Source organism: Drosophila grimshawi, unplaced genomic scaffold (genome assembly GCF_018153295.1).
Source record: "Drosophila grimshawi isolate 15287-2541.00 unplaced genomic scaffold, ASM1815329v1 contig_1377, whole genome shotgun sequence".
Lineage (NCBI taxonomy): Eukaryota > Metazoa > Arthropoda > Insecta > Diptera > Drosophilidae > Drosophila > Drosophila grimshawi.
This window is the reverse complement of record NW_025062900.1, coordinates 13,075,414-13,100,333: the sequence shown is the minus strand read 5'-3', so window position 1 is coordinate 13,100,333 and position 24,920 is coordinate 13,075,414. Positions and strand designations below refer to the sequence as shown.

Below are 24,920 nucleotides of genomic sequence, written 5' to 3'. Positions count from 1 at the left end.
CCCCCACCACCTAACCTCCTTCCTCCCTTCGACAAATGCAATTTATGTGTGGTGAAAAAAGTGAAATAAGAAAACTTTACACGTGACTGCAGCGACCAACGCCGCTGGTCAGTCAACATAAAAGTCATGTCCATGACTGCTCCTGCTCCTGGTCCTGGTCCTTCTCCATACATTGCCCACATGTGTGAACAAATATTTTTTAGAGGGTGTCACCCACTTTATGCGGGTCCTTTTGGTCCTGGCCACAGCTACGTGTCATTTGGCCTATCTGGCGCTGCAAATCTTTTGCTCCCCAGCAGCCCAGCAGGATAACAATTTCCATAATCGCTGGTTAAACAAGGCCGCACACACAAACACACACACCCACACACACATATCTGGTCAAGTTGACCACTTGGTGGGGTAACGGGGGAAGGGGAGGGGGCAGCCGCAACCCGTTTAGGATGCGCACACATTCCATTTTATGTGCATGTCCATAAGCCTTTGCCTTGTTTGAATTATGCTTTACATATTTTTATTCACTTAACACATTGCCCCCTCGAGGGCGAAGGGGGAGGGGGAGGTGTGGGCTTAATCAAATTATAGCTTATCTCGACTTAGCGGAGGTCAAAACGCAAATAGCCATAAACATGTAGATTATAAACGGACACCAGAAGAACTCAGCCAAAAGGTTCTACTCCGTTCATCTGACCTTGTTTCTGGGCCATTTTTATGGCATCTCTTTAATGAACTTTAGCCGTGGTGCATTGCAAAATATAATTAATGCAACATCTTTATGAGTTTACACAACTCAGCTCAAACTAATTTACTGATTTCAGTTATAAAATATTCACTTCAAAAAAAAGGTTGCTGAAGATGCTTTGAACACTCGTAGTGTATAAATGTTGAGAGCTGCAAATATTTGCGCTTGATTCTTCGGAGTGAGCAAGAATTGTTGTTACACGATAAGAAAACAAAAATGTACTAATATTGATATATTATATTTATTGAAATATATGCTGATATATCAGCGATATAACTAAAATACAGCAGTCTTTATATTCAACAATTCGAATCAGATCTAATTATTAAAATTTAAATATGTAAGCAAATATAATAAAGTAGCAGTTGGCAAAGTAAAGCAATTTGTTGGTCTAAATATTAAGCTAAAATGCTCTGACAATGGGAAATGCTTAACCATCCCATTTGCTAGTCACGAATCAGCATTAGGTCAGTTCGGACGAACTGTTATATTTATATATATATATCAATTTGTTACATAACTTTATATTTATATTTCTATTCACCAAAAATATTTCAAATAATCAGCTTATAGACATAAAAAATATAAATAAAACGAAATCAACCACAGGAAATGTTGCGTTTTTGAACTAGCTGCTTTGCAGACGTGTAAGAAAAATCTATAAATATCGACAACTGGCTTGGAATCCTTGAGGCGAACCATGTCAGGAGCCCGGCATCATTTCATGCTCAATTCAAATGTTGTTCAATCTCATTCAAACAATTTGTATTGTAGTTTTATTACCACAATAAAACGGATTAAACAGCCCGTCTACAAAAGGGATACAATGAACCCCGCTAGCAAAGTGGGCGTGCCAAAAGGCGACGCCCTCATTCTGGTGCTGTAATGTTCCGTATGTGTGTGTGCGTGTGTGTGAGTGTGTGTGTGTGTGTGTGTATGGAGCGCCTTTTAAATTGACTGAATTTCCGCACGAATTAAATTTTCTGCCTAACCAAAAAAAAAAGGAAAAAGTGAGGAATATTTCACGCATCAACTGTCAGGACAAGAAGACGCTGGGCAAGGGGCGTGTTGTTATAGAGTCCTTGAGACCCATTGCCGGTATTTTTCACACTTTGCTGCTGCTGCTGTTCTTGTTGTTATTGTTGTTGTTGTTGTTGCACAATCAACGACACGTGGCAAGTGCCATATAATTTTTATCAACGTCTTTACTTTATATTTTTGAATTATATTTTTCAGTCTGTGCAAGTGTCAAATTTGATATGCTTTAAATTGTTCAGATTTTTAAAGGCATTTGAGCTTAAGCTTGAATTGAATTCCATATCAATTTTGTTGGCTTTTTCGTTTTACAAAAATTCATTTAGCTTAAGTCTTGTTCTTTTTTCATTATGAAAAGAAATTAATTTTCTTCAGCAAAATATTTCTTTTCAACTTTTGACAATAATTTGTATTCCCTAAGCTGCTTGTCCAAAAACGCTTTCAAAGTTATCTCTTCTATTTTCATTTTTTATTTATCAATTTTGTTAGATTTTACGGTGCGGCTGTTCCTTTCACAGTTTTGGCTCTGATCCCTATCTAAATCTATTACAATTCATATTCATATGCCGCACACACGTCTTCCCTGCCCCTTGCCAGCCTGCAACCCCGGCTCTGCTGTAATACGACATAGTCAGAAAGTGAAATCAAGTGTTAAAGAGTTTTGAGAAGGAAGTTTTGAAAATCTTGAACCCTTAACAATGTCGCATTTCTCTTCTTTACATTTTTTTTCTTAGCCCTTTTACGAGCCTTGCCGTTTGCTGCTTAGCCTAATATCGAAATAAACATACTTTATCCGTTATTGCCGTCAAATTTATGGTTTCTTAAATGCTGGCAACCCCACACCCCCCGACCCGGAAATATGAGACGCACATGCTACGCATTATGCCAGCCAAATTGAATGGATTTTGAAAAGGGTCGCGACTACTATGTGGCCAGTGTTTTTTTTTTAGAGATGTAGCCAGCATCCGATTGGTTGAAACTTCAGAAAGTTGGCCAAGTTTATGACAAGATGAAAAAGTGTTGGACTGTTTAAATATTGTCCGCTGCTTGTTTTCAATTGCAGCTTCAAACGTAGCGCCTCCAATAAATGCGCATTCACAATCGCAATTAAAACCAAGTTACAAGGTCACAATTTTTGCACAGACAAGGGAAAAATGCTAAAAGTGACAACACTAACAAAATTGCAATTTTGCACATGAGAAACAAATGTGCAAGTGCTTAAGTATGTGTGTGTGTGTGTGTGTGTGTAGTCTTTCCATGGAATGCAATTGAAATCTGTGACAACATAATGCCAGGCAGCGGTGCAGTAGGGAGGGGGCGGGGCAGGGCGACACCACCTCAGTAGACACCACCTACCCCAATGTAGCCGACAAAAAAAAAAAACACAAAAATACAAAGTTTTCCCAGCATGGCTTTTGCGCAGGCCCGAGACTGGAAAATGAATTACAAGTGTTTGTGGTTGTGATTGTGTTTGTAGAGGGGCAAAAGCAACAGCAGTCAACTCCCTACAACAGCAACAACAACTGTGCAAAGCAATCATGGCGGACACTGCTGCTACTGCTGCTGTTCAGGTAGGAGAGATTATACGCACAAGAGAGTCGTACAAATTAACGAAAGAAAAGAACAACTACATATATATTGTATTGGAGCAAGCGCATAATTCATATTTTACAAAAACAGCAACGCCTTCTCTTCTCTCTCACTCTCTCTCTCTCTCTCCATCTCTTTTACTCTCATGTTGCATACATTCAAGCTTTCCTACATGCAGCTGTATGTGTTAAGGATTTCCATTGCATGATGTTTGCATGCCAAAACGGCAACACCTGTCCATTGTTTTCGAACACTGTTGTGTTTGTTGACACTGCATGCGAGACGTGAATTAAATTTGCATTTGGGCATTGCCAAACTCTCTGTAAGCACTGCCAACTGTATTGTATATCGATGGAGGTGATAACGATGACATCAATTTGATCTTTCAACAGTTACTGGCGGCTGCAAAGAAAGTAAATCTAAAAGCCACCAAAATAAAGAAATCATTAGAAAATCGTGTAGCACATTAGTCTATACCAACTGTCGGCAGCCACCCACAATTTCCCATAATGTTGAACACGCAAGTCAATTGATGCAATTTGTTCGACAAGCTGCCGGCAATTGGGTCCTTGGTCCTTGTTCCTTTGCCCATGTTCATGTTTGGGTCCCCAGTGACAATTTGACATGAGAGTTGAAAATGCCGTAACAGGTTCACGGTCTGCTGGGTGGGTGTGTGTGTGAGTGTGTGTGTTGTTGATGGTGTGTGTGCGGTACTCATCAACAGTTTGCAGCTGCTGATTTAAGGGTTGGCCGCCCTTAAATGAATTGCGGCGATTTATTGCGGTAATACTCATTTAGTCGCCCGCAAGAAAAAAAAACAAAAAACAGTGGGAGTTGTGTGTGCTCAAGTCGAGTGCAAACAATGCACACAATAAAAATAAATCTCCAACTGGTAGCAGCAGGAGGGGGTGGGATGGGTAGGGCGTAGTGGGAGGTGTCTTTGGATTTAGGTACAAGTGTTATACCGTTAGTTTAGTTATACCCGTGGGAAGTCGTCTGTGGTGGCGTTTTTAATGGCTGTCAATGCTCGTTTGGAGTTGCCAATTACTTTGAACCTGATGTCGCATTGATTACCGACAGTTTTTGGTATTCATGTCACTTGCAGCACTGACTACACTACATTCTGTATGTACATGTGTGTGTGTGTGTGTTTGCAAGTCTGCCTATTACAATAATCACTATAATTGGGCTTTGGTTTGACAAAGGCAGAAAAATGTACGTGATATGCATTTTTGGCTTTTGGCTATGTCCATGTTCTGGGCAATTAATAAGCCAATTTCTTGGCACCACACTTACCGGTGGACCACGTAAATCAGCATTATGTTGAAAACGGAAATGAAAATGAGCTCAAAATTCAATTATAGTCAGTAAGGGAAGGGGGCGGAGGATGGGGATGGGGGTGTCTCTCAAGACGCCTGCATAAATCAAGAAACCTGTCGTTGTGGCATACATAATTTTGCCAAGCCAGGCGTACGTCTTATTACAATTTAAGCGGATTTGGAGCAAAGCAAGCAGCTCGAAACAGCTCATAACTCATTGCTTTGCTTGGCTGCTCGACGTTTGTCGCATATTTTAATTTATTTTGTAATTTATGAGCAGCTTTGCCACCTACTTAACAGGTGGCGCTGCCAACTAAACGGAATAGTGTTGCGCAATGATAATTGCTTGATAATAATGGTGACTTCCTGTGAACATAATAGCATAATTAATCGATATTAAATGAACACACAGCACAACAATAAACGCCGGAAAACCCACAAAAGGTTAAATTAAACGAAGTAATTGTTACCGACACAGCAGACAACAGCCAACCCCTCAAGCACAAGCTCAAGTTCACTCTTGAGGGTTGGGCACACTGGCGAACAATGCACAACAAACAGTTGCCCAGACACGCACCAGTCAAGGGAGGAGATGAGAGTTTTTGATTTTTAAACGCGCCCGTCAGATGGATAAGGGGAAGGGGGTGGGGGCAGATTGCAGACTGTAAAGCGCACAAAGTCACACGGCAGGTGGCGGCACTGAGCCGGGCGGGGGTTGGACCGCAAAGTGATTTAAATGCATTCTTAATGGGATGAAATTATGTGCTCGGTCTGATTTGCGGTTTCACTGGTGGCTTCAGCCCCCAGCTCAAGGGCAGCGACATACTCGTTGAATATATATATTTGCTATGCAGCTATGAATATGCATAGACTTGCGCTTTTGATGTGCGTACTTCGGCACATACTTGGGAAATTGTTCCTCGATCTAAAGTTAACTTATGTTTGTCTTAAACTAGGTTTTTTTTAATTAAAAACCTTGCCTATAAAATTCTTATTAAAGTTAATAATTTGATGAGCGCTGCGCAACCCACGAAAATCCGCTTAAAATAATAATAACAAAATAACAATTTGTTGCGGCTCCCGTTTATGGGTCACATTAAGAATTCTTATCTATGCTAAGCAGCGGTCACATTTTCATTGGACCCCAATGACCCCAGGAATAGCAGCTTAACTTATTGGGGGACTGGGATAGAAAACTGCTGAGGTAAAGGGATAAATAGATAGCTTACTTAATACATTTATAAAGCTAAAAGCTGGAAAAGAATATTTATTGATAAATAGTATTCGCACAGAAAAGATTTATTGCATATATCGACTTGAATATTGTTGAAGACGAAACCAAGTATAATTTATAATGGCAGATAGATAACTTTCAAATTATTAAATTGCAGAAATATGATTGTAAAATTTATTTTTAACAACATTTAACAAATAATTGTAATATTTATATAATTCTGACTAGCCTCGCTCAGATCCGTAACCCAAAATTTAATTTCTAATCCCTTTTTTATCAATGAACAAAGTTGAAGATAATATGTATAGTCAAATATAATAGCAATCAAATTTCATTGCAAAATTTGTCACCATTTAGCTGTTAGATGCTTAAAGCTTGTGCAGCTGGACTGGCAAACTTTTTGGTGGCAAGTGACCATTTAAAGCAGGGAAATTCAAGAGTACTTTATAAAAAGAATCCTGTGAGGTAATCTCGTAACGATGGACGCATTTGGAGAGGTCTCGAAGCTCTGCTACGGTGTCCGCAAGCTCAATGACCTTTGTGGATAATTGTGGCTCAGGCACATAGAGATCGTCACCTGATATGGGAAGAGATGTTAAAATTATAGCATAGTCCAAATGAAAGACAATTAAAAAGAATACGAGCCTGGCAAAACAAAAATGAGGCCATCGCTGCAGCTGTAACAAACTGGCAGAAACATGGTGGTGCCCAATTTGCTGCGATCTGCAGCAAATTCAAGTAACTTGTGGTAATCCTTGATGCACAACAGTCGCAACAGCTCATAGACTTGTGGTGGCATGAACCAAAGTTCCCCATGCAGATACAGACGCAGCAGTTCCAAGGGAGAGCGCCACTGTAAGTAGGTTAAATGTGTTAAGGTTTGCAAAAGAGAGTGTTATACACCAACTAACCAGACACTCCTTGACCTCAGTTGGCTCCACCAGCAGACTGGGTTGTGTGTCCACAAAGACCATGTAAAATACGGTTTCATAGCTGCAAAAAATTAGATGAGATAAAATTCAACTAAAAAAGAATAAACATAGCTGGTCACAATAGCCATCTATGAGCTAGGCCTTACAGCTTATAATGAAATATTTAATAATAATAAGAGAAAATAGTTTGATGCTGTTCAATATTACGAACATGTTGAGGGCTTAGCATTATTTATAATAATTATATTTAATCGAAATATCTTTAAAATATTATATAATTTATACCAGAACTTATTTGTGCAACAATTATTCCAATGGTTTTTAAATCAATTATAGGAAACATTATAACATTTTTATTTACATATATATCTTTAAAAACGATTGTTGTTATATTTGACCGATTTAACAAAGTTGTGCAAACAAAGATTCGTGAAGAAATCTTAAAGAAAAAAGTTGAGATAGATTTTAGGATCTATATGATATAGCCGTGCCCGCCTAACACCAACCTAGGCAAGAGGTATTTCATTTATATAAACAGACGGACTCTGGTCAAGAATATAAATAATACATGCTCATAAATATGTATTATCTATTGCATATGTATTTTTTATTAAGACTTTTCCTTGTCCCCAGCTCACCCTTTTTTTATAATCGCTGGACTGGCCCACGCGGACCACTCGTGCAACGCCCATAGATCCGGAACGACTTGCAACTCGCGGCACAGATGCAGGAATTCACTTGGCTTGTTGTGCACTCGTCGCTGCCAGGACTCACGATCAAAGTTGGGATGCTGCTGCTGAAACTGTGCCGTCAGAGCAACTGCGTCCAACTGTTCCAGCTGCTCGCGGCTGCGACAGAGCAGAATGCCTACCTCCTCAAAGCACTCACGCAGAGCCGTCAACCGTAGTGTTATCTCACTAAATATATACATAAATATGTATCACAATGATTAGACGTAATGTGTAATCTTTTTCATGTACTCTGAACTCACCGTGCCCAAATTTTGGATCGCTTGAAGAAGCGATCATAGCAACCGTTGCCCTGTGGCGCCAATATTGCCGGTCTGTGCTCATCGATCAGTACCAGGCGTCGCAGTGCCGCCTGAGAAACACCAAACTGCTCAAAGTAATCCAACCAAGCGACGTTTTCATCTGCCTCTGTATCTAGCAGGCCGCCGGGAAACACACTATGATTGGAGGTAATGGCGGTGGCTTCGCTGCGCTTTAGCATGAGTAGCTGCAAGAGATGAAGATACTTTTTTTTTAAATAACCTGTTGAATCAAAACGATTATTCTGCTTACATTGTAATCCTCGCCAGCTGCTGCAGTTGATACTAAAATGATACTCGCCGATGTGCGCCATCTAATGTTTGGATTTATTGCACTTTGTGTCATAATATGAATTACTATTTATTTGTCGTATGCTTTTATTGCCAATTTCCAGTTGATTGCGCTTTTAATAGGCCATCATATCGATAACAGCGATTATTCTTGCAATCGATTTCAAAAAGATAAGCGCAGCTATAATCAGGTGTTTTTGGTAGGTGGAAGAGGTGACTGGGTACAGGCGCACGTGAAACACTTTGCTTTTTCACTATAATAACAAATTATTGCACACAATGTTTTCCCAGTTATACATTTATATATATATATATATTTAATCAGCTTTTGACATTTTAGGTATTTGTGGTATTAGTGATAGATCCCGTACAATTTGTATTTTTTTTATGATAGTTAAGCATAGTTTTAGTGCACAGTTTTTGATAAACCAATAGTTTGTTTATTTTTTGGTTTTAAAAACATACATATAAATCTTATAAATAGACTATTCCATTAATTGCTAAATGTTTTTACAGCTTGCCTGGGCCAGTGTGTGTGCTGGGTGTATTGTGTGTGGTGTGCGTGTGCATGCATACGTGTGTGTGTGTGTGAATTATAACTAGATCGCAATAACTGAACCAGTCTGAATGAATTCTGGTGTTTTGGTCTTTTCTTGCTAATCATCGTTATAAAACGAAAAAGATTTCCATGTGTACACTTCCCTCGTCTACTCGTCTTTTTTGTTGTTGTCATCCTCATCGTTGCTATCGTTATCATAGATCGTCGGCACCTCACCATTACGCAGCAATTTGCCAACATACTCGTATTTCTCCTTGAACTGCATTTCCCAGTCGCGTATCGAGTCCATTTCCATGGCGCCCAGATCGCTTAGATCATCATATTCATCCTTATCGTTGGCAACCACACTGAATGTGGCCAGATTACGTGATGCATCACGTCCGGCGAATGTAGCATATGGTCCGCCCGGGCCATAGAATCGTTTACCCTTAGTGACGTCATAAACGTTGCCATTGACGCCAACGAGTACCCGACCATCTGGCTGATTGCCATCAAATTCACGCAGCTCCTTAATGGTAAAATCGCGGCGCATCTTCGGCAATTCTGGCTCGGCCGGTTGCAGTGCCGCATCTCGGGCGCCGGGTCCTTCGCATCGATCACGCACAATTTTGTAGATCAGAAAACAAATGATGGAGAGTAGGGCCAGGTTCATGGGGCTGTAGAAGATTTCGCGCAATGCGCCCGCCAGAAATGAGGATTCGACGGTTGCATCAGCCTCAACTGTATTTGGGGTTTCCATCTTCTCAAAAAAGTTGCGTTTTTTTTGCTTTTCGTTGCTTGTTGAACTTTGTACACGTTTTTGCTAGCAGCGCTTGCGTCGCGTTTTTATCTATTGAGTACTTATTTATGAGATGTAAATCGTAAGCTTGACGCACCGAATACAAGCAAACGAATATTGAATTTATTTATATACAGTATGCTAACTTCTTTTTCTAGAATAAATTTGCTTTTTTCACCCTATACTTATCGCTCAAACAGCTGAAAAGCGACGAGCAGACAGCTGACAGTTAGCATGAAACTGCATGGGCAATCGGTTATCGGCACTAAACACACAATGTCGGTACTTGTTGCTCCTCCCTTAAACGAATTTATCAACACTGCAAGTTAAATTAATGCACTTATTTTAAGTTTCTTTACCTTACACATATTGGCAGTCAGATATCTCATCATGTTTATGCTAAATAATGCATTTATTTGTATTCTGACAATGACTAAAAAGCTATGAACAGAAAGAGCGATCGGATATTGGTGTTACGGATATGTTATCGGTACTTGTTGCTCCTGATTTGTAACGGACGGTAAAAGCATGAAACGAATTTATCAGCACTGCCGCTTGAATTCGTGCACAACAGCAACTTGCGGACAGCGAGCAGTAGGCAAATTATTGGTGATTAACCTCGCAGGAAAAAAAACTTGACAGATAGCTAAAGATGCACTGTGACACGTGCAACTAGCCATCCAAATTTTAAACGTATTTAAGCTCAACCCACACTCAGCCAAACGTACTCGCACTTGCACTTTCAGTACCCAAGCAAGTATTTAGAAATGAGACTTTTTCTAATAACCACATTATGGCTGGCCTGCATTTTCGCAAGCTCAGCTGATGCGGATAAGAAGAGGCAGATTGAGGAGTTGCTGGAGCAGAACACCGATGAACTAAGCGAGACCAAGCAACTTCTTCAGCATCTTGACAGCACAAATGATCAAATTAAGGCCAGCTTTGATCAACAGCGCGGCTGGCTACAGGCGATTAATCGTGTGGACGGTTTGCTGGCGAATTTAAACCAAGTCGTCACTGCACAGACGGAGGCACTGGTGAACGCAATGAAGAACACAACTCTCAAGTCTAGCTTGGGTGCGGATCGAGTGGTCAAGGAATTGGGCACCCTAGCGCGCTCCCAGCTATCAACGAAACAACAGATCAACGAGCTGGAGCAAAAGTTGGATGGCTACCAGAAAAATGTGGTGCAAAATGCACGCGGCATTGACAATAGCATTCTTGAACTGACTAAATTGATAGCTCGTGCCGTCCTGCCCCAATTGAATGGACTTCAATGTTCTTTTGACAGCCTGGAGACATCACACATTAATATCGAAGTGGAGCTCAAGAATCTGCCACGCATCGAGGAAATTACCGAGGACTCCAGTCGTAAGCTAAATGTTCTAGGCGAGCAAATGGCTAGCCTAAATCATACCCAGAGCGCTCGTCTCTCTATGCTGGCGCACTCCGTCTCCAAGCTGAAGCCTCTGAATACTTGGCAGATTGAAAGTGCGTTGCGTGAACTTATTATATCGCAGAAGAGCATCGAATTAGATCTGGAGGCGTGCGAGAAACGTTCTGCGCCACATTATCCCAGGACACACAGTGTCGAAACTTATTCTTCCTATGAAATTGAGACACCGTCGCATACTCATCAGAGCAAGCAGGTGGATGTAGTACAGAGTACGTGGTGATCACTTGTATATCCTCTTACAACTGATTTCTTACTCTTCCGTATAATTACTAGGTGCACGTGCGGGTCCATATCACGCAAGTGCTTATGCCCAGGTATCTGAGCCAAGGCTAAAGTCTGTGCAGCCCGCCCGCAGTTCCGGCTCAAGTAATGCATATTCCGTCTCCTGGCGGCAGGCTCTGCCCTGGGAAACCGTTGCTGATTATCCATCCGCCTCAGCGACAGCGATTAAGCCCACAAATCCTGCACTACCTTGGCAGGTTAAGCCACACTATCCAGTGCCAGATACCAAGCTCTACAATTCTGGTTCCGGTCGCAGCATACCTGAACCAAATCAGCCGTCGTGCGCTAAGAAGCAGAATCCACCGCGCTATTCAACGCCCACTGCCTATGGGTCACCAGCACCACAACAAGAGTCATCTTCCCAACAATATCAGCAGCAGAGCTCCAAGCGCGGTCAATCCATAGCCCAGCAAGGCTAATCTCTCTGGCACGGCAACCAATCGGACAGTTACTAGGAAACATCAACTTTCCAATTTGAGATGTTTAGCAACAGTTTATTTTTACAGCAAATATGTAAAAAAATATAACAAATATATTTATATTTAGAGCCATTTTATAGACAAATTTAAAACACATAAATCAATTAAACTTTTAACAAAGTTGTCTTTTTCTATTGATATATTTTCTACAGCAAGCAAAACAACATAAAAATTCCAGATGTGGTAATTGTGCGAAAATAAGATAATCGACTTAAGAATAATATTAATATTGTGTATTACTGTTATCTTCTGTTGTTAAACACATTCGATTATTACTCTTTAAAAAATTCTATGAGATGTTTAAACGGAAATGACAATTTGAAATACATTTGATTACAATGGAAAAAATATGTATAAAATAATCAGAATCAATTTTAAATAGAAGATCCTACATTTTGAGTTTTCTTTTTCGATAAAATGACATATATAAATGTATCTATTTATAATTTTATATATCTCATTTTAACGAAAAAGATTTTATGATGACGTCCTCCATTCTCCAACCAGTTTAAATGAATCTTATATTTGTAAATTATTGAATCCGTCTAGTTTAAAAGTTTGACCTTATCTCTGTCGAAATTATAGTTCTCAATCAGTTTTTATATGAAGGTTTTTAAAAAATCAAATGAACAATCGACATATTAGGTAACTATACGAAATTTTTTTTTAATGATATTACATTTCAAACATGAAAGTAATACAAATGTGCATATCTATAAAATAAAGTCTAAATAATATGTCGTGTAAGTCTTAGTGTCAGCTCGTTTACAAATAAAGATAAATAAATAAATCATCTCGTGGGCGACATTTACTGAATGAATTTTAAAAAGCGACCTATGATAAGTATTCCCAATTTTCGGATATTCCGGAAATAATAGTAAAATTCGGCACGTTTTTTTTTTTGGCCGTGCACTTGAAAATGTTGGTCATTTTGGGATATAAACCTATGTATTTACAAACGTCAGAATGTGAAAACGTGACCCAACAAATAATATGTAGCACACTCAAAAAGTCGTTGAACCATTTTTTGCGCAGATTGCTTCATATTATCTTTTTTTTTTGACCAAAAGTGGGTAATGCATATGACATGAGATTAGGTGAAGAACTATCAAATACTATTATAATACTCGCTCTAAAAACGAAGTAGATGAATAGATTAAGCCAATTGTGCACCTGACACGTTCGAACTGGGCGCAGCTGCCCCTATTTAAGCTGCAACCCACGCCAACAGAATACAGTCCCAAGTCAACGGTCAATCATGAACACTCAACTAATCGTGCTAATTGTGTGCCTTGCTGGTTTACTAGTCTCTGCCCAGGAGGAGGTAGTCGTGCAGGTGGGCCCATAACTAAACATATAGTATATACACACATCATCTTTTACACACTTTGACCGAAATGGAATATACCCAATTGAAACTTTTTTAATTGTCTTCAAGTCGCAGGCAGAAGCCAGGCGACCAGTGGATTTAAATCACTTAAGCACCGCTCAGATACTTCGACATCTGGTGGAGAACAGTGAGACGCTTCAGCAGATCGACTCAAAGACACTTGGCGTCAGTAACTCCCAAAAGGGCATTGAGCAGAAGCTAAGTCTCTTAGGACAAGATGTTGCCGAAATTGCACGCCTGGAGGATAACCTCAAGAAACTGGTTCCGTGCATCGCGGGCAAATCTCAGTTGACGGACAACAACATCAAAACTCTCACATCCAGCCTCCACGACGCCGAGAACAGAACTGTCAGGGCTATTGACACTCTTAGTCGCGGTCAACTGGATATCAAACAAGGACTAACCAAGGCGGATCAAAATCAAAAACGACACGACCTCAATCTTGATCAGCTGGGCAAGTCAGTGCACCAGCGTCTAAACGGACTCGACAATCTGGTGAAGCAAATGGTGCTCAAGGAGCTGGTCACACTGGGGCAAGCGTCAAAGAAACTAGAACAAGGACAAAAGCTCATCGAGAGCAAGGTTGTCCATTTGGATGAGCTGGCCGCACTGAGCAGCATTACAGCGAATAAGGTGTATCAGCTTGAGCAGGGATTGCGTTCAATTAATAGCACACAACAATACCAGCTGGCAGCCATTGGCCAGAATATGCAGCAGCTGGGCGCCACCACCTGGCAGATAGACAACAAATTAGGAGTACTCCTCAGCACCCAGAAGAATATTGAACGTGCTGTGGTCGAGTGCAAGAAATGTCAGCCACAGCACATGGATCGCAATCCCCACGAGCACTGGCAGCAGCCCCAGTTCCCACAAGTTTACGAGTAGGTGTCCTGAACTAAGAAAAACTATTTATATTAATCGCATATACTCCTTCTTTCCAGACATAAGGACGCGCAGAAGACGCCAGTGAAGACCGAGTACGAGACCAGCTATGCTAATGCCGATGAGGCTTCCTATCTGTACCAGCTCTGGTATGGCAAGGATGACAAATAGATGAGCATGTGGCAAATTCAATAATTAATACGACCGAAAGTTTTTAATTGTCTTGGGGAGTGTAGTCCGGAGTGTATAGGAGTCCGTAGGGTATAGCAGTCCTATACCTTATTTTGGAAAGTCATGCAGTCTAGTCGTCTTAGATCATTAAAACGATATTTAACAATCATATCGTACAAATATAAACATAAAGACAATTTCATTGAAAATCTCTACAAGGCTTCAACAATATATTATTTTTTTATTTGTATATTGAATTCCATTTTGAGGAACTTTCAATAGACTAAAACTAACAAATGCACATAAAAGTTGATTCATTAATAGTGGAATGACAACCAATTGAATTATCTACAACGTGTTAAAACTGATAATAAATTTACTTTATGAACAATAATAACAATAGTTCATTTTGATATTAAAAATCTTTTGGATCCAAGGGATTAATTTGTCCATCGGCGAGATGATAGTTAATAAGCAGCCGCGTTTCGTACTTATCCTTATTCTCGGTACGATTAACGTTATTTTTGGCCAAAGCCCGGAAAGCCTCTGTGGACAAGCCAGTTTCGATTCTATCGGTGCTGGCATCCGGATTATCAGGATACATGTCATCACCCGGTAGTAATTGCACAATCCCATCTGTGCATTGGTAAAGAACTGGCTGTGCGATGAGCACATTGCACTTGGCTCCTCGCAGCTGAGCGAACTGACGTAGTTGTTCCAACGATTGAAAGTTGAGACAACGCGACAGCTCGTAATATTGCGGCGGTGGCAACCAGACCTGCTTTTTTATCGCAGACTTTAGATAATCCAAAGGCGAGCGCCACTATAAAAAAAAATGCTAAACTTTAGTAGGTTTTATTAAAAATCCTTATGATAAACTAACCGCATAATCTTTGACCTCATTGGGTTCACTCAGTACTTTGGGCTGCTCCTTAAGCGCCGTCAAAAAGAAGGTAGTTTCGAAACGCCTGGACTTGAACGTGGAGGGTGTGCGCCAGGCGCTCCATTCGTGCAGTGACCACAGATCCGGCAGTACATCCAGCTCCTCGCAAAGTGCGAGGAACTTGCTCGGATTATTGTGAACCTCATGTTGCCAGTGTTTGCGATCAAATTGTTCATTAAACTGTGCATAGCCGTCGGTGCTGGTCAATGTTTTGCGATCCCGGCACAGTAAAATTCCCATTTCCTCGAACGTTTCACGCAGGGCACTCAGACGCAACGATATCGCACTAAAACAACACACAAAATTGAGTTAGCGATTATGGAATATGTTAAATACTTTACGAATTGAGAGTCTCTTTGCTGGAGTCCGTCAGTGAAGATGCAATCGGACATAGTTCACGCAATTTGGCAGCACCAATATCGTAACGCTGAAAGTGTTTTAACCAAGCGGGCGAGCTATCTTCTGCATCACAAACGCCACCGGGAAAGACGGAAGAGTCTGGCATAAAACTAGATTTGGAGTTACGTGTTAAAAGCAGCGCCTGTAAAATACCAATAACAATTATTTAGGCCTCACTAAACGATATGCCAAATACAAACATTGTAATCAAAGATCGATGGCGCAATGCTGTTGTCCTTAGCCAAGAGTATTAAGCTGGCGGACGGACGCACTTTTACCAACACTTGCTTCGCCATAGCTTAGATAACACAAATATATCGACAGTAATATGCGCATGCACGTATCGATCTTACAGAGTAGAGATATGCATGAGCACAACTATCGTTATACTGAATTTGCAATAGCCGATAAAAAAAAAAGAATAAATTTAGCGCACCTATCGATCTTGCTGACAAAACTGGGAGTTCTTGCAGGAAAACTATCGGCTTTAACATTTGAATCAGCTGTTAAACTCTATGTTCACGGTACAAAGGTGATACCAAAAATGATTAGAATTAATTTGACGGCTGGAGGGATTACCCACAACTACCAGATCCTAGCATGACTGCCGTCAACAATACCCAGACGGCTTATAGACCCTCGGCTAGCTTAATACTAGCAGGCAGACAGCCGTCCACAGCCAAGGAGCAGTTTGATTACAAAGTAAGCGTAAGAAGCAGTTAAGATAATGGAGTCATAATATCATCCACGTATATTCTCAGCTCTTACTGATCAAGCGTACGGAACGCACAGCTTTTGCTCTAAATCACTGCGTCTTTCCCGGTGGCGTTCTTGACCCCAAGGCAGATGAATCCCTCGATTGGCTGACATATTTCCACGATTGTGGCGTTAGCCAGGCACAATTGGATCTTTTGAGCAGTCGCCAAGCCACTGACAGACCAGATCTATTCAGCCGCGGCGAGCATTTCACTCGAGACATCTCGCTGCGCCTAACTGCGCTGCGGGAGACCTTTGAGGAAGTAGGAATTCTACTGTGCCGGAACAGTCCGAAGGATCTGGAGATTGGTCAACCGGCAGAGGTATTGGTGCAACCGTTCGAGCGCCAGTTTTGGCAACAGCAAGTCCACAACAATGCCCAACAGTTTTTGGAGCTCTGTCGCCATTTGGCTGTGATACCCGATCTGTGGTCACTCAGTGAGTGGTCCGTTTGGCGCACCCCAGCTTCGGCATCGAGTAAAAAGTACGATACAGTCTATTACTTTGCCGCCTTGAAATCGAACAGTGTCGATTTGCTGCTCGAACCAAGCGAGGTGGACACGGCTCACTGGCTGGATCCGGGCGACTGCTGGCGCGCTTCACAAGAGGGTGTCATCTGGTTGCCTTATTTACTGCTCTACGAGACGGCGCGTCTGATGAACCTGGAGCGCTGGCACCATCTCTTACAGTTTGCCCATCGTCGCAGCTCTCGTGGCAGCCTGCTGATGCAACCGATCTATTATCGAACCATTGACTGCCTAATTGGCGTACTGCCTGGGGATGAGCTCTACGTGGCCGAGCCGCACAATTACACCGAGTCCATCATACTCTCGACTTCCTTAAATGAACTTAATGCCCAGGCCAAGCGCTACAATCGCTATATGATCTATGGTTTCCAGCGTGTCGACTTTGCCTGCAATGTTGCGCCCCAGGATGGACATCTCCAGCTGCAACCGATTGTCAATACCCGATTATCTAAGTTATAATATGGTTTTTTGTTAATATATGCATTAATATATAGTATATATATGATTTCCAAAAGTGAACTACTGAAAAGATATTGAGCTTTTCCCATGATGTTATAATATAATAAAGTGATTTTTGAACTGTACAACATTAACTCAAATAAGAACAAATAAGTAACCCATAGTTTCTAGTAATCAATCAGCACATGCTTCTTTGTTTTATAATTATTTTTAGAGTCAGTGAAGACTTTGATCTTTGTATAATTTTATGGACTTATACCCTTCTAGAGGGTATTATAATTTTGTAAGGTCTGTGTAAGATCACTATCCGCAGTTAAATTTAGATCTCAGATCAAAAAAAACTGATTACAAGTGATTATGGTATGTTACCACTAGTTAACTCGGCTTGTATATTTCTACAGGCGTGACACAAATCTTGTGCTGCTGTCAAGCGCTGCCTCGCGCGCTGCTCCAAGGCCTCCATATTATCATGCTGCTGCAGTGCCACGCCCATTTCTGAGACGGCACGTGAGTATTCAATTGCCAGCAGGGTGTCTGAGAGTTGATGATCCAAAACGGAATGGCACAGCGTACAAGTTGTGGTCGGATCTACGTTGGTCTGTTGCTTGGCTGCAATTTTATCGCCGGTGCGAAAAATTGTGGACACGGTGGATGCATAATTGATTTGTAAATTGGCCACAAAGGCACTGGTCAGATTTTGGAGGCTGGCTGCGGAGGACTGGTCAAGTTCATTCTCGGAGGTGAACGGTTGCAGTTGCTGGGCGTGCACATAGAACTGAACTTCCTGTTCGTTGAGGTCTTTCAAGGGTCGCAGCAGCTTAATGTCGTCCTGCAGGCGATCGTCCAGTAGCGCCACATCCAAAGCAACGCTGCCGCCACGTCCTAAAGCCACAGACGTCAACAGCTGTGTGGCCAGCGTGCTGCTTATGCTAGACTCAAAGACATGGCTGCACTGCAGATGGGCGGCTACGGCTCCAATCAGCCGCTTGCGCTGCTGCAGTCCATAATCCTGGCGAGCTGTCAAGCTGCGCAGCTCCTGTTGCGTTGCGTTTACTATTGACGCACTATATTCCTTCAATGACTGCAAACTTTTGGGCTCTGCATTCAGTTGTATGACATAGAATTCAAATGGCGCATAACGCTCATGCAGCTTGTGCAGAGACGACAGTGAATCATTGCCACAAGCATCTATGTAGAGCACTCGCGCATTGCAATGCAGTCGCTTGAACGTGTTTTGGGTCTGTGCAAAGTGGAGCATGTCCAGCAGCACCAGGGAAGCGCCGCTGCCATCAACCAGGAGTAGAACTTCAGCACTGCGTGGCAAAGCCTTGGCAGCGCCAAGGGCGGCGCGGAACTTGTGCCTGGCGTAGCTGAGGAAACATAGCTGGCATTCAGCGGCACGAAAGTTCAATTTGTAGAGCTCATCTGAAGCAAGGTTACACTTACTACAGCTGCCAGCACTGAGCACAGTACCGGTGGCCGATGAACCAGGCAGCATGGCATGCGTGGCACCCTCATCGCCAAAATCATCTTCTCCAATACTGCACATTTGAGCTTGTATTTCACCAATAAATGAAATTAAATAAACTTGTACCAAAAAAAATAAGCGCGTGTACGTATAGAGATGGGATTCTAATGGCATACGAAATATCATCACTAGTAGAGCTGCATTTAGGGCTGATTTTGATTTCAATATCATCGACTATCGGGTAAATGCGATATACAGCCAACACGTCTAGCAAGCAACCTTGCGCCCAACAATTAAGTGCAGTGAAAAATATAAAATAAACTATTTAAAACTGTTATTTGCTGTGAAAAACAATTGCATACGATTAATTTAGTGCTTAAGGTATGTGGAAAATGTGTTAACTAGCAAGAAAAACTAATTTAAGTGAGTGAAAATTGAGCGCAAAATTGTAGGTGCTCCCTGTAGATGTGTGTGTGTATGTCTGCTTGTGAATGTGTGCGTGTGTGTGTTTGTGTAGCCAGTCTCGTACGCAAGCAAAAGTATCGGGTAGCAAAATCGAGAAACTTTCTTATTGGAACATATACAAACGAGTGGCTGTCATAGGTGGTGAAGGCTCTGTGTACGTACAAAAAACATTACATCAATATTTTGGAAAGCACACGACTCTACTGAAACAAAATGAAACAAATATGTATTTGCTCACTGCCTTCTCAAATGTCTGCCTGTTTGCATTGCTGTCCTTGTATTGACAGTAGCAATAACCAATAACAACAGCCACAAATCGCTGCCAGCGTGCGTGCGTATGTGTTGTGTGTGATAAGCACTATAATAGCAGAAGAAGAAGAAGAAGCACATTCGTTGCTTTGTTGTTTGTGTGTTAAGCCGAAATTTGTAATTTTAAATAGGCAGCAACTCTGCTGCATAGAAACAGTGTTGTTAGCTAATTCATTGAGTTTTGTTTGTGGTTGCCTATTTTCAGCATTTTAGCTAATATTGTACATATATAGTATAAACGAGTGCAGTTAACTCGCAGCAGGCGCCCCGGACACTCTACGTGTTGGGTAGACAGAGACAGCGAGTGACAAAAAAAAAACCTGAGAGCGGCAGAGGTCATCTTAAAAATAAGTATATTTTTGGCCCCCTACACTACAAAAAAAAAGCAACAAAAAACACCAAGGAGAGCAGAGCAACGTAGACCAACGCAAGCAAAAGCAAACATCATTTGGGGTCATCCAACAAAATGATATTAGAAAACTGGGATAAGCTGAAGGATTGGCTGAGCGTTGTGCTCGAGCCACTGTAAGTATTGAAAAATCTCAACTCAAACTCAATACTCGTTACTGAGTAGAAAGTATCGATAGCATAGCGTCTATTGCTGCTTGGGTGGGAATCGAGTAATCCATCAAATATTAATTAAAAATCATACAAATTTTCTTTTAATAGCTGTGATGCTGACTCCTCGGCATTGGCTCGCTACGTAATTGCGCTGCTGAAAAAAGACAAATCGGATAAGGATCTCAAGCGCATAATGATCGAGCAATTGGATGTGTTTCTATCCGAGGAAACGACCCGTTTCGTTGATCGTCTGTTCGATGCCATCGCCAGCGAGGAGTATCTAACAATGCCCGCTCCCACACCAGTGGCAACGTTAGCCGTTTCCGAACTGGAGCTGGACCATGACCTGGAGGTTGGTTCCGATATTGAGGCCGTTTTGGCTGCCGTCTCATCGCCACCACCACCACCCCCGCCAAAAGTAATTGTGATAAAGCTCGACGGCAATCAGCAACAGCAGCAGCAACAACAAATCAACAACGATATCATCAGTAGGGAGCCCGCATCAGAAGCGTCCAGCGCCTTCGTCAGCGGGAGCAGCAGCAGCAGTGCCTCAATTGTCACAGATGCCAATACAACAGGGACACAAAGCACCAAACCAGCCTTCGATGTATGTCCCCAGTCCTCACCCCATTTCCTAATTATGACTTTTACTATTTATAATTTGCGAGTTCATCAAGTATATATATTTTCGATCAGTTCTTCAGAACTTCTTTATGAAATAGTTACTTTATATCGTAAACAAGTTTTACACTCAGCATTTACGAACACAATTATGCTTCCCATAATCTTAGTGACAGTAGAAACAATCTTTCTGCAATAATCCTGGTATCGTTTACACTGATTAAATTATTGTTATTCTCTTCTTGCAGCACAAAACCAAAGACTCCCACAAAGACCCGCAGCAGCAGCAACTAATGCATCACAGCAGCGGAAGCAGCGGCGTCACTGGCATTGTGCGCAGCGCTAGTCCTCCACTGCGCAGCAGTGGTGGCCCAATTGCTGGCGCCAATGCCGCCGACAAGGAGAATCAGCCACGCGATAGTCGCCGGCGCCGCGCGTCCCTGCGTTCCCGTTCTCGTTCCCGCTCGCGATCCAATGAGCGCTCGTTTAGGCGTTCGCGTTCCCGGGATCGTCGCATCAATGAGCGCGAGAAGAGCCAGCGACAGTTTCGCAACAAATCGCCGCCTTGTGGCGCCAGTGATCAGCGTCACCGGCGCAACAACAACAATAACAATAACAACAACAGCAGTTTCGACAGGCGTCGCATCGGCAACAACAACAATAACAGCAACAGCAATAACAACAATATGGATGATCGTGGCCAGCGCTTTGGTGGCAGCAAAGGACGCCACTCGTCGCGCAGTCGCTCCATTTCACCCGAGTCGCGGAATGCGCGTCGTGGCATGGAACTCGCTGCCTGCTCGTCGGCGTCGGCCGCATCTGCAGTGCCAGTACCGCCTGCCGTGATGCATCCAGTGCCGGTGATGCCGCGTCAGCGTTGCCGCGACTTTGACGAGAAGGGCTATTGTGTGCGGGGCGAGACATGCCCCTGGGATCATGGCATTAATCCTGTTGTCTTTGAGGGCATTAATAATTCCGCCCTGATGATGTCCATGCGCGAGTACAATCCGGATGCACCAGAGATTTGGGCACGCGGTGGTCCACCAGGCGTGCCGGGAGTAGTGCCAGCTGGCGGTGGGAATCCACAGCAATTGCCTGTGCCGCCGCAGCCCGGACAGACGAGCATAAATCCGTTCAGTGGCAATGTGCGTGCCTGTGCTCCATTGGGTGCGCCCAATCCCGCTGACTATGCCCGTCAGCCGGGTCAAGCGCCGCCGGTGAATGCACCGCCGCCAATGATGCCATTCCCTTTCAACCCGACGGCGGTGACAACGCCGCTGCAACGCCAGCTCATCCCCATACCCGTGATGGATGGTGGTGCCGCCGGTGGCGGTGGCATTGCTGCTGAAATGGGTAAACGACGCTTCGAGCTGGAGGATAGTGTGGCCATAGCCGATGTGCCCAGCAAGATGCGCAAGGTGCCGATCAATAGTCGGCTGGGACCGCGTGTCAATCCCAATATGCAGCAGCACAATAGCTCCCTGGAGCTGCGCAAGGTACCGCGCGGCCTGAACACCATTGCGCATCTGAACAATCATTTCGCCAAGTTTGGCAAAATCGTCAATATTCAAGTGTCATACGAGGGAGATCCCGAGGCGGCCATTGTGACGTTCTCCACGCATGCGGAGGCGAATGTGGCATATCGCAGCACCGAGGCGGTGCTCAACAATCGCTTCATCAAGGTCTTCTGGCACAACGACAACAACAGCAATAGCAGCAGCAACAACAGCAGCAGCAATAACATCAACAACAACGAGTCTGCAGCGGGCAGCATTGGAAATGTGAATCGCAAGAGTCAGTATCATTTGCATAATGTACCTGCGGTGCCCACGCCAAATGCGGATAGCGCCAAGATTATTAACAACAACAACAGCAACAACAATAGCAGTAGTAGCAGCAGCAATAATGCCAGTCAAACAACACCGCTCACCGAAGCAGGCAATGCGCTCAGCTCAGCGCCCAGCTCAGATCAGGCGTTGGCGAGCACAGCGGCGCCTTCGTCGATGCGGCTAAAGCTCAACACAAATGCCGCAGCGAATGCAACAGCGAATGGGGCGACACGTGCTCTGATGCCGGCGGCGAATGTGGCGAGCATACGCAAGAAACAGGAGGAGCAACAGAAGGCGATGCATCAGCTGGCGAACGGACTGCGTAAGCGCAAACAGGAGCTGCTCCAGAGCTATGTGAAACAAATGAAGACGGCGCTGGAGCTGGTCGAGCGCATGGATCAGCAGGATGTGCAGCGAGCGCCGACGCTTGAGACGATCAAAGTGCTGCAGGCGACCATAGATCGATTGCGCAAGGATGTGCACGCCGATCAGGATCAGCTGCAGGCGCAAATCCAGCAACAGCAGCAGCAGCAACAACAACAGCAAACGCTGCCCGTCAAGAAAACCAAAGAGCAACAGAAGAGGGAACTGCTCGATATGGAACTGGAGCTATTTGCCCAGCAGCAGGAGGGCAACGATACGACGGCCATACAGAAGCGACTTGAGGAGCTGCAGCGCACGCTCTCCGCCACAATAGGCGGGGGCAATATATCTGGTGGCGCCAAGCTGCCCGGTGGCGGCGCCCGGAAGCGTTCCACATATCCCGAGGGCTCCACGCGCGTCGATCGCCGACCAAAGGCGATTGTTGTCACCGGCTTTGCCGCCGAGGAAGCTGATTTTGTGCTGGGTCACTTTAAGGTAGAGTACACTTTAATACTATCCTCTTAAAATATACTAAACTGTTGTTGTTCGCTCCTCCAGCATTTCGGTGAGATATCCAAACATGATGTGGACCGTGAGATTCCCCAACTAATACTCTCTTATGCAACGCGCTTGAATGCCGAGCAAGCGGTGCTCCGCGGTAAAATGTTCAAGGACAAGCGCCTCCAGGTGAGTGATGATATTGCAAACTTATTGTTATCGTGACAATATTTTAACTCTTGCTATCTGTAGATATCCTGGGCACCTGTGGTGACGGCACCTGCACCTGCAGTGCCCATGGGCGCACCGATGACCGATAAGACGCCGGCTGTTGTTGCGGCGCTGGCTGGCGATAAGATGGACAACCCGAAGCACCTGATGCAATCTGTCAGCGAGAGCGAATCTCTGCTGGGCAGCGATACACTGCCAGAGCTGCGTTTGGAGGATGAGGAGGAGGACGAGGAGTCCGAGGATCGTTCCTGGCGTCGTTGATGTAACGCCCCGCACCGCTACTCCTAGTGGCTGGCTAGCTCCATGTGGCTGATAATCGTTAGGAAGCGTTGATTGTATTTCTATTTGTTGTTATATTCTATATCTAAAACACTGCACAGATCCAATATATGTAGACATCGCATATATGTGTATGTATGCATGCAAGGGAAACGCCGTTATTTGTATACAAAAGAGCAAACGCATGCTAATGTTATGTACAATATTTTATTCTAAAAGGCAAATGTCCTAACACACACACCACACACACACACAAGTGCACGTACATACACAACACACACGCAAAAACAGAGAAAACTGGACATTTAAAACTGTTGGTAGCTCTTCTGCTAAATCCTAGAGGAAAACAAATAATAATCTTTACACGTCTTAAATTATACAAAACGCTCTTAATATTACTAATATTTACGGAATATATAAGTTATGTATGTATATGTACATCGCATTCGATCTACGAATGTATTTAGCTTAGCGCCTCTTTATAGTCCACAATTAACAAGAGCAGTAATAATAACAACAACAAAAATATCGGAACAGAAACAACAACCACTAAACAACTATACGTTAAAAATGCAACTAAAATGCATTGATTAAGCATCTTATATTAGGTACTACTCTTTGTATTTACATATTTTTCCCACTATCCTTATGTTCAGTTAAAACAAAACAAAACAAAGCAAAACAAGAAAAAACGTAAAAATCACTAAACAAAAAAATGGTAAAACAAAATCAAAGTTAAACAAAAAACATGGAAACGTGAATACAAAAGCAAAGTTACATAGAGAGAGAATATAATAAATAAAATAAATAGTTTCGTATTTGCTATTAATTTCACATAAAAACTTCAATTGTTTCATTTATATAGTTGTGTAATGTTGAGCGATTTATTTTCAAAAAGTTATGGAATATCCAAATTAATTTACAGTTTTCCAGTCATTTGAAGGGTAAACATACATAAATGCTTCCTGTCGATTAGCTGAGACCAGAAACGCTTTTCTTAATGCATTCCACATTCCAAAATAAG

The 24,920-nt window shown here is 42.9% G+C and overlaps 8 protein-coding genes across 9 annotated transcripts; 4 read left to right on the top strand and 4 right to left on the bottom strand.

Annotated features, from left to right (window-relative positions):
* Positions 1-5,969: 5,969 nt before the first annotated feature.
* LOC6562962 (nucleoside diphosphate-linked moiety X motif 19) lies at positions 5,970-8,399 on the bottom strand. Its single transcript, XM_001988288.2, has 6 exons — positions 8,154-8,399; positions 7,844-8,088; positions 7,491-7,769; positions 6,832-6,913; positions 6,566-6,773; positions 5,970-6,497 (listed from the first exon to the last, which is right to left on the bottom strand). The coding sequence occupies exons 1-6, from the start codon at positions 8,244-8,246 to the stop codon at positions 6,289-6,291; spliced, it is 1,116 nt and encodes a 371-aa protein (XP_001988324.2). The 5' UTR covers positions 8,247-8,399; the 3' UTR covers positions 5,970-6,288.
* Positions 8,400-8,479: 80 nt separating this feature from the next.
* Positions 8,480-9,789, bottom strand: LOC6562963 (membrane-associated progesterone receptor component 1). The gene has a single exon (XM_001988289.3). The coding sequence runs from the start codon at positions 9,487-9,489 to the stop codon at positions 8,899-8,901; it is 591 nt and encodes a 196-aa protein (XP_001988325.1). The 5' UTR covers positions 9,490-9,789; the 3' UTR covers positions 8,480-8,898.
* Positions 9,790-10,117: 328 nt separating this feature from the next.
* LOC6561632 lies at positions 10,118-11,865 on the top strand. The gene is made up of 2 exons (XM_001988290.3): positions 10,118-11,193; positions 11,258-11,865. Exons 1-2 carry the CDS (start codon positions 10,296-10,298, stop codon positions 11,683-11,685), a joined length of 1,326 nt encoding a protein of 441 aa, XP_001988326.1. The 5' UTR covers positions 10,118-10,295; the 3' UTR covers positions 11,686-11,865.
* Positions 11,866-13,003: 1,138 nt separating this feature from the next.
* On the top strand, positions 13,004-14,397 carry LOC6561633. The gene is made up of 3 exons (XM_001988291.2): positions 13,004-13,081; positions 13,184-14,016; positions 14,077-14,397. The coding sequence occupies exons 1-3, from the start codon at positions 13,004-13,006 to the stop codon at positions 14,186-14,188; spliced, it is 1,023 nt and encodes a 340-aa protein (XP_001988327.1). The 3' UTR covers positions 14,189-14,397.
* Positions 14,398-14,409: 12 nt separating this feature from the next.
* LOC6561490 (nucleoside diphosphate-linked moiety X motif 19) lies at positions 14,410-15,841 on the bottom strand. The gene is made up of 4 exons (XM_001988292.2): positions 15,731-15,841; positions 15,473-15,672; positions 15,072-15,417; positions 14,410-15,011 (listed from the first exon to the last, which is right to left on the bottom strand). Exons 1-4 carry the CDS (start codon positions 15,824-15,826, stop codon positions 14,604-14,606), a joined length of 1,050 nt encoding a protein of 349 aa, XP_001988328.1. The 5' UTR covers positions 15,827-15,841; the 3' UTR covers positions 14,410-14,603.
* A 193-nt stretch (positions 15,842-16,034) lies between these two features.
* LOC6561491 (nucleoside diphosphate-linked moiety X motif 19) lies at positions 16,035-17,406 on the top strand. The gene is made up of 2 exons (XM_001988293.3): positions 16,035-16,232; positions 16,292-17,406. The coding sequence occupies exons 1-2, from the start codon at positions 16,131-16,133 to the stop codon at positions 17,270-17,272; spliced, it is 1,083 nt and encodes a 360-aa protein (XP_001988329.1). The 5' UTR covers positions 16,035-16,130; the 3' UTR covers positions 17,273-17,406.
* LOC6562494 (cytoplasmic tRNA 2-thiolation protein 2) lies at positions 17,403-18,862 on the bottom strand. Of its 2 annotated transcripts, XM_043214564.1 has the most exons (2): positions 18,719-18,862; positions 17,403-18,656 (listed from the first exon to the last, which is right to left on the bottom strand). In XM_043214564.1, the coding sequence occupies exons 1-2, from the start codon at positions 18,800-18,802 to the stop codon at positions 17,628-17,630; spliced, it is 1,113 nt and encodes a 370-aa protein (XP_043070499.1). In that variant the 5' UTR covers positions 18,803-18,862; the 3' UTR covers positions 17,403-17,627. The 2 variants fall into 2 exon arrangements, with proteins under 2 accessions (XP_043070499.1, XP_001988330.1); XM_001988294.3 differs by having other exon boundaries at positions 17,403-18,862.
* Positions 18,863-18,983: 121 nt separating this feature from the next.
* On the top strand, positions 18,984-24,255 carry LOC6562495 (zinc finger protein swm). Its single transcript, XM_001988295.2, has 6 exons — positions 18,984-19,121; positions 19,720-20,039; positions 20,184-20,682; positions 20,945-23,383; positions 23,447-23,575; positions 23,639-24,255. The coding sequence occupies exons 2-6, from the start codon at positions 19,981-19,983 to the stop codon at positions 23,876-23,878; spliced, it is 3,366 nt and encodes a 1,121-aa protein (XP_001988331.1). The 5' UTR covers positions 18,984-19,121; positions 19,720-19,980; the 3' UTR covers positions 23,879-24,255.
* Positions 24,256-24,920: the final 665 nt, after the last annotated feature.

What these genes read in the sequence shown, in the direction of transcription:
- LOC6562962 (XM_001988288.2), bottom strand. Translation starts at nt 8,246, where the DNA reads ATGACACAAAGTGCAATAAATCCAAACATTAGATGGCGCACATCGGCG. An exon ending in CGATCCAAAATTTGGGCACG is followed by an intron (nt 7,770 to 7,843) that starts GTGAGTTCAGAG and finishes GTATATATTTAG; the next exon opens with TGAGATAACACTACGGTTGA. An exon ending in CCAGCGATTATAAAAAAAGG is followed by an intron (nt 6,914 to 7,490) that starts GTGAGCTGGGGA and finishes AATTTTTTGCAG; the next exon opens with CTATGAAACCGTATTTTACA.
- LOC6562963 (XM_001988289.3), bottom strand. Translation starts at nt 9,489, where the DNA reads ATGGAAACCCCAAATACAGTTGAGGCTGATGCAACCGTCGAATCCTCA.
- LOC6561632 (XM_001988290.3), top strand. Translation starts at nt 10,296, where the DNA reads ATGAGACTTTTTCTAATAACCACATTATGGCTGGCCTGCATTTTCGCA. An exon ending in GCAGGTGGATGTAGTACAGA is followed by an intron (nt 11,194 to 11,257) that starts GTACGTGGTGAT and finishes TATAATTACTAG; the next exon opens with GTGCACGTGCGGGTCCATAT.
- LOC6561633 (XM_001988291.2), top strand. Translation starts at nt 13,004, where the DNA reads ATGAACACTCAACTAATCGTGCTAATTGTGTGCCTTGCTGGTTTACTA. An exon ending in AGGAGGAGGTAGTCGTGCAG is followed by an intron (nt 13,082 to 13,183) that starts GTGGGCCCATAA and finishes ATTGTCTTCAAG; the next exon opens with TCGCAGGCAGAAGCCAGGCG. An exon ending in CAGTTCCCACAAGTTTACGA is followed by an intron (nt 14,017 to 14,076) that starts GTAGGTGTCCTG and finishes CCTTCTTTCCAG; the next exon opens with ACATAAGGACGCGCAGAAGA.
- LOC6561490 (XM_001988292.2), bottom strand. Translation starts at nt 15,826, where the DNA reads ATGGCGAAGCAAGTGTTGGTAAAAGTGCGTCCGTCCGCCAGCTTAATA. An exon ending in CATCGATCTTTGATTACAAT is followed by an intron (nt 15,673 to 15,730) that starts GTTTGTATTTGG and finishes GGTATTTTACAG; the next exon opens with GCGCTGCTTTTAACACGTAA. An exon ending in AGCAAAGAGACTCTCAATTC is followed by an intron (nt 15,418 to 15,472) that starts GTAAAGTATTTA and finishes GTGTTGTTTTAG; the next exon opens with TGCGATATCGTTGCGTCTGA.
- LOC6561491 (XM_001988293.3), top strand. Translation starts at nt 16,131, where the DNA reads ATGACTGCCGTCAACAATACCCAGACGGCTTATAGACCCTCGGCTAGC. An exon ending in AGGAGCAGTTTGATTACAAA is followed by an intron (nt 16,233 to 16,291) that starts GTAAGCGTAAGA and finishes GTATATTCTCAG; the next exon opens with CTCTTACTGATCAAGCGTAC.
- LOC6562494 (XM_001988294.3), bottom strand. Translation starts at nt 18,821, where the DNA reads ATGTGCAGTATTGGAGAAGATGATTTTGGCGATGAGGGTGCCACGCAT.
- LOC6562495 (XM_001988295.2), top strand. Translation starts at nt 19,981, where the DNA reads ATGATATTAGAAAACTGGGATAAGCTGAAGGATTGGCTGAGCGTTGTG. An exon ending in TTGTGCTGGGTCACTTTAAG is followed by an intron (nt 23,384 to 23,446) that starts GTAGAGTACACT and finishes TCGCTCCTCCAG; the next exon opens with CATTTCGGTGAGATATCCAA. An exon ending in TCAAGGACAAGCGCCTCCAG is followed by an intron (nt 23,576 to 23,638) that starts GTGAGTGATGAT and finishes TGCTATCTGTAG; the next exon opens with ATATCCTGGGCACCTGTGGT.